Source organism: Chelonia mydas, chromosome 10, assembly GCF_015237465.2.
Source record: "Chelonia mydas isolate rCheMyd1 chromosome 10, rCheMyd1.pri.v2, whole genome shotgun sequence".
NCBI classification, from domain to species: domain Eukaryota; kingdom Metazoa; phylum Chordata; order Testudines; family Cheloniidae; genus Chelonia; species Chelonia mydas.
The window spans coordinates 4018029-4026607 of record NC_051250.2 but is presented as its reverse complement, the minus strand read 5'-3'; the positions used below and the strand labels follow the sequence as shown (position 1 = coordinate 4026607).

Sequence of the window (8579 nt, the reverse complement as noted above, 5' to 3'; positions counted from 1 at the left end):
GCATCAGCCCCTCCTGCCTCTGTCTGCATTTCCTACCCCCACGCAGAAAACTAATACTGCTTAGTATCTATAGGATACTCTTCACCCATCGATAGTAACTCTTACCTGCTTTCCCCGCGCTCTATTTAAAGAGGGGGCTACTCAGAGATTCAGTGATTTGCCCAATATCAGAGAAAATCTCGGGAGAGCGAGATCTTAGGCCTCTTGATTCCCATTGGACCTCTTCGGGGGAAGATGGACACAAGGCGGTTGAGCAAGAAATTTTATTTCGACCAGTGTAAGTATAAAAAGAAGGCAAAGGATAGTGCATGCATTATCAGCTTTTTTTCAGGCAACCTTCTGTTTTAAGAGACCATCCTTAACTACTCTCAAATACATATTCCTACTCTACCTTTTTTAGAAAACTGCTAAGCCACTGATTTTTGCTGGTCCCTGGAGCAGTAGTTTAAGGCAGGCTATGCTGTATATTCTGTAGGAATCCCTGACCATTACACATAGACTAGAATCATCATAGAATCATAGACTATCAGGGGTGGAAGGGACCTCAGGAGATCATCTAGTCCAACCCCCTGCTCAAAGCAGGGCCAATCCCCAATTTTTGCCCCAGATCCCTAAATGGCCCCCTCAAGGACTGAGCTCACAACCCTGGGTTAAGCAGGCCAATGCTCAAAGCACTGAGCTATCCCTCCCCCCATGAGGAAGCCTGTCCAGCAATTCGAATATCTTCAAGTGTCAGGCTTTTCATCCTGGATGTACAGTGCATTAATTATGCAATATTCTAAAACCCAATGCAAACAGAGTTTAGCACATGAGTAAAAGTCTATGTAAGTACTTAATGAATTGTAATAAATGAATTATAAATCAACCTATTTGCTTTGAAGCAGATGTCAAGTAAAACTAGCTCCAAATTCTAAGCCAAAAAGCATAAATCTACTGTAAAGTTCCCCCTTCTCCTCCCCTCAAATGAGACTTAAATATTTACCCAAATCAAAGAACCTAGAAATTAAAATGCAAAACTCCAGCTGTTCAATAGCTATTGAGTTCTAATTGTGGCTCTGTTATATTCAGTTCACTGAAGGCAGCAATTCCAGTAGGTTCTTGGGGGGGGCGGGGGGAATGTAAAATGGGATTGAAATCCAGCTACTACCCCGAAGCACATTGCAAGATCTTCTTGAGCCTGAGGGCATTACTTTCTCTACAGTGTTAAGATGGTCATTGATGCAGGAATGATTTCAGGCTTTTTCCAGCTCCATTATAGAAACATGAACCTTTCCCACCAATCACAGCACAGGATGCACCAACACGCGATGCACCTGTATTCCAAACAGATGTTCCTTGCAGGCTGAAGAATCCTCCCCTGCAGATTAGCGTTTAACAGGGCAGAAGAAAAGGGCCACTCAGGGAACAGGTGAGTACTTGGGACATTCCTAAATGCAAGGAGGGAGTGATGGGTCCCAATCTAGCAAGGTATTTAAGCAGATGCTTAACTTCAAGCATATGAAGTCAGTGGAACTATGCAGTTAGGTACACGAATAAAAGGTTGGCTGAAACGGGGGCTCTTAGCCAAGTCCTCAGTTCACAAGAAATTCTTCCTCCCAGCCTGTACCAGCAGCAGCAGCCAGTAAAATGAGATCTGCAAGAAGGTGCCTTGCATTATGGGTAATGTCGGCCCTGATCTAGAAACACTACAGAAAGGGAGTGGCACAGAAACAGGGCTGGGTCCTACAACTGTACTCATGGGAGTATTCCCTACTCGTGCGAGTAGTGAGCAGGGATGGCTAACCTGAGCAGGGTTTGCAGGATGGGGCTCCCATATAGCTGTTAAGGTTACGGACCAGCAGCTGTTCTTCAGAACCTGTGGCTCAGGTATTGGTCGGGTTGTTCGATGACAGCATATCCTCACTCCAGAGAGAGGCTCAGGGAAGTCCTCAGGTAACACAGCAAATAAAGTAATCCTAAAGTTTCCGAGTAGCAGCCGTGTTAGTCTGTATTCGCAAAAAGAAAAGGAGTACTTGTGGCACCTTAGAGATAAATTGGCTAGTCTCTAAGGTGCCACAAGTACTCCTTTTCTTTTTTCTAAAGTTTCCAGACTCTCTCTGGCCTGCTTTCACATCATCCCAAGGCTTTGTGCAAACAGGCAGAGATCGATTCTTCTGCAGAGCAGCAGCTAACTACAGAGCAGCAAGGTCTGATGACAGCTGGCATATAGCCAGAGGTCTGAGGCACTTCACAGGTTAAAATTCTCACCACAAGGACACCACAAATAGAGCGATGATGGGCTGATCACAGAGCTTGGGAACTGAAATCAGCTGTACTTGTTTCCTTTCAGGCTGATGGCATCAGGGAACCTCAATTTAAGGAAATTATGTGCCTACCATAGACTTGATCAGAACAATATTCATTGCCACATTATTTCCTCTTACAGTTACAGCAAGATCTTAAGTTAGATATGAGATCTGGACTGGCAGTCTTAATATAGAATAATAATGTAATCTATTCCTAGATAGACACTTTCCTCACATCTATGCATCTCTTTATCTTTCTACTGCTAGGCCCCTCATTACTGTAGTATCCGTTCCAGTTCCTCAAAGGTATTTGGGCTATTACTTACACTAAAATCAATGGAAGTTAGGAGCCTAAATACCTTTGAGGAACTGGGTCTGAATGCCTATGAAGAAATCTGTCCTATCTCAGTGATAGACAAATAAATAGGCCCTGGGAAAGAGATGCTCGAGTATAAGACCAGAAAGAACCTTCAGCTGCACCTGCTTTCAAGCCTTGGACTTGTTCAGCACCATCTCATGAAACAGAACATGCCAGCCTCCCAGTCCCGCAGGATCCTTTAAGTAAGCTACAGCCACTGGCCCCTTTCCATGTGTGAAGCTGAGTGCAGAGACCAGCCATTTGGGGATAAGATGCTGTTGCATCTCATGGGGGTCAAACACCAGCCTTAGCTTGGAAGGGACTGGGGAGCTCTCTCCTGGAGAAGACCAGGCGGAGTCCCTTGTTGGCTGTTTTTAAGACCCGATCCAACAACTCCCACTAAAGTCCTATGGGAAATCTCCCTACAAGTCCATTATTTTAGTTACTTATTCACCACCAGTTCTGGGACTCATGCTTTCCGGCCTTGGCTACCCCTATCCTCCCATTCTTTGTACGGCTAGCTCACTGGACCATTCTTGCCCTTATGTCTGATTTCATCTCTGAGCTCTGGAATCGCATTGAAACCAGCTGGCTTCCCTCTTGGATAGGTTTAACTGGCTCTGGATGGCACTTTGACACCTGGCGACAGGCACTTGGCAAAGGGCTGGAATGAAATAAAGACTAGTTTTGATCACGCCCTTCACAAAGTGGTTTTCACCAAACCTCAGTGAGTAGCTGGGCCCCTGGAGTGACCAGCAAAGAACTCACTAGGTTTTGGAAAGAGGGTGACCCAGCTAGACCTCCCTGCACCCCTATTTTACACAGTGCCACCCAGAGGATTCAGGGTGCCTGGGCAAAGCAATACTATTGTATTCTGTGGGGCCCTGGGGCAAATTGCCCCACTTGCCCCCCCCTCCCTCTCCGCCGGGCGGCCCTGATTTTACATCACCCAGGCGGGGCCCTACCAGTGGTGTTCCAGTGCCCCCCTCCCTGATGTCCCACACTATGATTTGGGGGGGGACGGGACTAGCACCAATTTTTACACAGAGACCACAAAGAGCATGAGACAGACAGGACAGCTTTCCCCGGCCCTGAGGTCTATGCTGGGTTGTGGCTGGATTATTTTTTTGGTGGGGAGCCTACATGACTCCCCCCCACACTCCCACCCCCCTCCCCACACACTCCCACCCCCCCTAGCCAGCTCTGGAAGGTTCCGGGTTGCATCAGGGGGAGGTGCAATGATCACATCTGGCCTCCAAGCTCTTCCCCCAGCTGTAATGTCACTTGGAGCCGTAAGCAGCGGGGAGGAGGCGCTGCAGCCCCAGTAACAGCGGCGGGGTCCGGAGCAGGCAGAGCCGCGGGCGGCAGCAGCAGCTCCGGTCGGGCAGCCGAGGCGGGGCGCACGGGGGCACCAGGGGGACCCCAGAGGCGGGCGGAGGACGCAGCATGGCCCCGCTCGGCGGCGGCAGCAGCCCCAGCCCCAGCCCGGCCGCCGCCTCCGCTCCTCGCCGCCGGGCTCCTGCCTCTGCGCTTCTCCGCGCGTAAGGGGCCCCGTCTCGCCAGGTGCCCCGGCCGGAGAGAGGCGCAGGCAGGGAGCGCGCCGGCCGCCCCGCACCGCCCCGGGGCTGCGGCCACTTGTTGATCCCGCCGGGATCGCGCTGCCCTCGGCCCGGCGTCTCCAGCGGCTGCGCTGCGGGCGCGGCGCCCGGGCACCGACCTTGCCCCCGGGGAGCTGCCCCGGCGCGCGGCTGGAAGGGCCCCAGCCATGGCCAAGGACCAGCTGAAGCCCCGGCTCTGCCACATGATCAAGGGGGAGAGCGGCTACGGCTTCCACCTGCACGGCGAGAAGGGCAAGAGCGGCCAGTTCATCCGCAAAGTGGAGCCCGGCTCCCCGGCCGAGGCGGCGGCGCTGCGGGCTGGGGACCGGGTGGTGGAGGTGAACGGGGTCAACGTGGAGAAGGAGACGCACCACCAGGTGTGCAGGGCTGCCGGGGGGGGGCTCCCGCCATGGGTCGGTCGGTCTGTCTGTGGGTGGGTGCTGGGGCAGGGGGGTGCCCGTGGGCAGTCTGTCCGCCCGTCTGTGGGTGGGTGCCGGGGCCGGGGGGTTCCCTGTGGATGCTCTGTCTGTGGGTGGGTGCTGGGAAAGGGGGGTTCCCGTGGACGGTCTGTCTGTGGGTGGGTGCTGGGAAAGGGGGGTTCCCGTGGACGGTCTGTCTGTGGGTGGGTGCTGGGGCAGGGGGGTGCCCGTGGGCAGTCTGTCCGCCCGTCTGTGGGTGGGTGCTGAGGCAGGGGGGTGCCCGTGGGCAGTCAGTCTGTCCGTCTGTGGGTGAGTGCCAGGGCAGGGGGGTTCCCTGTGGATGCTCTGTCTGTGGGTGGGTGCGTGGGCAGGGGGGTGCCCGTGGGCAGTCTGTCCGTCCGTCTGTGGGTGGGTGCCGGGGCCGGGGGGTTCCCTGTGGATGCTCTGTCTGTGGGTGGGTGCTGGGAAAGGGGGGTTCCCGTGGACAGTCTGTCTGTGGGTGGGTGCTGGGGCAGAGGGGTGCCCGTGGGCAGTCTGTCTGTCCATCTGTGGGTGAGTGCTAGGGCAGGGGGGTTCCCTGTGGATGCTCTGTCTGTGGGTGGGTGCTGGGGAAAGGGGGTTCCTTTGGACGGTCTGTCCGTCTGTGGGTGAGTGTGTGGGCAGGGGGGTTCCTGTGGACGGTCTATCTGTCCATCTGTAGGTGGATGCATGGGCAGGGGGGTTCCCTGTGGACGGTCTGTTTGTCTGTGGGAATTGGGGATGGTCTGTTTGTCCATGGGTGGGTGCTGGGGTAGTGGGCTGCACGTGGACAGATGGTCTGTCTGTGGGTGCTGGGGCAGGGTCTAACTCATATTGGATCCCTCTGTCTGTCTGACTCCAGAGCTGGAATAAGAGGTACCGTCAGGTGACAGTTAATCTGGGGCTGAGCAGTCCAGATGTTTGCAGTGGGTTTCAGCTGGAGGTTGGGAGTGGGGAAGCCAGAGTGACATGGAAAGTTTTTGTTAATAATCCTTAGCACCTGCTTTTCATCTGCTGTGTCTGTGTCGCCTGCTGGTGGAATGAGGTGCCCTGATGTTGGGTCATTAACTTGTTTCCTGTAATTCCTATGGTTCACATGCCCCCTGCTGCCCCCACTCTTTATGTATTTCTATTCAGAGAGGTTAAAGTCAGGAAAGTTCTATCAAGTCACATCTAACCCACCCCCTGCCAGTGCAGGGTTGTTCCCTACAATATATTTCCTAGTGCTGTGTCCAGTCTAGCAACAAGGCTTTTTATTTAGCTGTAAAACGCAGAGCTGTACACTAGCAACTTTGAATTGGGCCGCCCATGTGTTGTTTTTCTTCTGGGGATCTGTCAGTGTCCGTTTTGGGCACTAAAACTTATTTACGATAAGGCTCTGAGTCGTTTTCCCATTCTCTGCTGGATTTCCCAGGCAAGTTTCCAAGTGAGCTAGCGTGATGGAAAGAGGGTCTCTCTTTGGGTGATGGTTCCTGTACCACAGGGTGCATAGAGTAATTCACACGGAGATAAGCAGTTTATTGGGGGTAAGATCCCTGTTGGGACAGGGACCAGAACTCTAACCCTGCTGAGACTTTCCTTGACCCTTCAAATGGAGCACGGAGCCTGCTACATATGCCTGAAACCTCCTTATTTTACCCTGCTCCCCCGGCTCCTTGGAAGATGTCTGCAGGAATTGCTAAAGTTGCGGGCAGGGGGTCGGAGAAGCTAGGAGGGTGATCGTCTCTCTGAATGCTTGTTTAAAAGCTTCCCTTTGCCAAATGACCGGCAGTAGATAGTGCCATAAAATAGGTTCTCACACAGTTCTCTACCCAGCAACATTATCTTACCATGCTGGGGCACCTGGTATACCCCCGTAAGTTTCAGCAACGGCAGTGTGTTATAGCGTGGTTGGTCTTGTCTGTATGGACGACATCTAACTGTGCAATAATCATGTTACGTCCCTGCCAAGACCAGGCAAGGTCGGAAAGAGCAAAGGGTGTTATGACATGGGCAGGGCATTGCTGTGACATAGTCAGCCGTTGAGTCGTAGGTGAACAGATTCCAGCAGAAAGTAGCTTCTGAGGATAGGACAAGACGCAATAGACGTAAACTGCAGCAAGGGCGGTTTAGGTTGGACATTAGGAAAAACTTCCTGTCAGGGTAGATGAGCAGTTGAATAAACTATCCAGGGATGTTGTGGAATCTCTGTCATTGGAGGTTTTTAAGAGGAGGTTAGACAAGCCCCTGTCGGGGTGGTCTAGATAATACTGAGTCCTGCCTTGGGTGCAGGGGACTGAACTAGAAGACCTCTCAAGGTCCTTTCCCGTCCTACGATTCTGTGATTCTGAGCATGGTACTGGGAATCGGGTGATCTGGGTTCTATTTCTAACTCTGCCACTGACTCCCTTTTTGACCATGGGCAAGCCACTTCTCCTTGCTGTGCTTCCGTTCTGCCCTGTGCAGTCAGTAATGCTAACTGACCTGTGTAAAGTGCCTTGGCATCTACTGTTGCAAAGACTATGCAAATATTCACCATAATTATTATTATCACGTAATTTATACTTGCACTCACTACAATGTACTTTGGAAAAATAATGGCCAGAAACAAGCAGCTTCTAGCCTGAATTGGAGATCCCTTTGCGTTTCAATAGCACGGTGCTTTCAAGTCCCATTGGGGCAGCTGTTTTGCCTATCTGCGTAGTAGTTTTCAGGGCACTGCAAGGTTGAATATTTTAGTAGCTTAGAGCATATGGCAGGCGCCTCCTGTAATCATTTCTGCGTGCCGCGTGGTGATCTGTCTTCTGCATGCTTCATGGAACCAACAGCACTTTGGAAGTAGCGGGTCTCAGTTTTTAGTTGCCGACAGTGGGTCCTAAAGATGTGGAATGACTGACTGATTTGCTGAGAGATACAGAGCCATCCCCAGTCGCAGTGCAAGTGTGGTAACACCATTAAAGTGCTATGTAACTGAGACCCAGCCGGGATGTGGCTCTTATTGTTTGGTCGTTAATTAAGTCAATGCTGTGGACCTGAGCACCCTCTGCAAAAGTTAACACTTGCCCCTCCAGTTATATTTGGAATGGAGTCAGGGTATATCTATTACTCTGTTCGAATTGCTGGGTGGATGAGGGTGTTCTTATTACATACGGAGCTGTGTTTTGCTCCAGGAAATTGTCAAGACTTCGTATACTAAAATCTGATGTGATGATGAAAGCTGATTCAACATTGCTGAGGCATCAATTTCATGTATGAAATGTGTGGGCTTTTTGGTTGCATAGGTCAAGTGAAGCTAGAGACATTTCATCCTCTCCATATTTTCTTCTAAGCAAGAATAATGAACCTCTGGAACTCACTGCTACAGGGTATTACTAACGCAGATAGCTTAGTATGTTCCAAGAAGGATTCAACATTTATATGAACGGAGTTAGCATCTGCAGTCACATTAGCTGGGATGGCGTTACAAAGGGCTGGGCTGCCAATCCTCATGCTTCAAAACAATACGCTGGTAATATTCTGGTGATCAGGAGAAAACTTCCTCCATGACAAATTGCTGAAAAGCTATGTACATTGTGAGAGTGTTACACCATATGTATCGGACATTGGCTTCTGTTGATGACAGGATATTGGATTTGGTGAACGGTTGGTCTGATCCTGCTTGGCTTTTCCTGTTCTCTTAGGGACGTCAGCCTTGGAGCTAATAACAGGTTTACGCCTACATCTGAAACAGTCAGTAGCAAAGAGCCTTTTGCACGTTGTTCTTGTACTCACTTCCCTTTATGCTTTTTAGGATAGCAATTAGGAAGGGTTGGGTGAATAGGTTACCATTTTATCCATCTCTGTTACTCTGACTGATGGAGCTATTAAATAAAGGCAAACTTGCCTTGTCCAGATACGAGACACTGCAGAGAGTGACATGGCT

At 51.1% G+C, this 8579-nt stretch overlaps 1 protein-coding gene across 2 annotated transcripts in view; it reads left to right on the top strand.

The window, feature by feature from the left end:
- The first annotated feature begins 3939 nt into the window (after positions 1–3939).
- Positions 3940–8579, top strand: part of SLC9A3R2 (SLC9A3 regulator 2) — a 93018-nt gene continuing 88378 nt past the window's right edge. Inside the window, exon 1 of one of the 2 annotated variants that reach the window (XM_037911676.2) lies at positions 3940–4618. In XM_037911676.2, coding sequence (XP_037767604.1) covers positions 4409–4618 — 210 coding nt within the window. In that variant the 5' untranslated portion in view covers positions 3940–4408. The remainder of the gene's footprint in view (positions 4619–8579) is intronic. The other variant, XM_037911675.2, reaches the window with a different exon arrangement.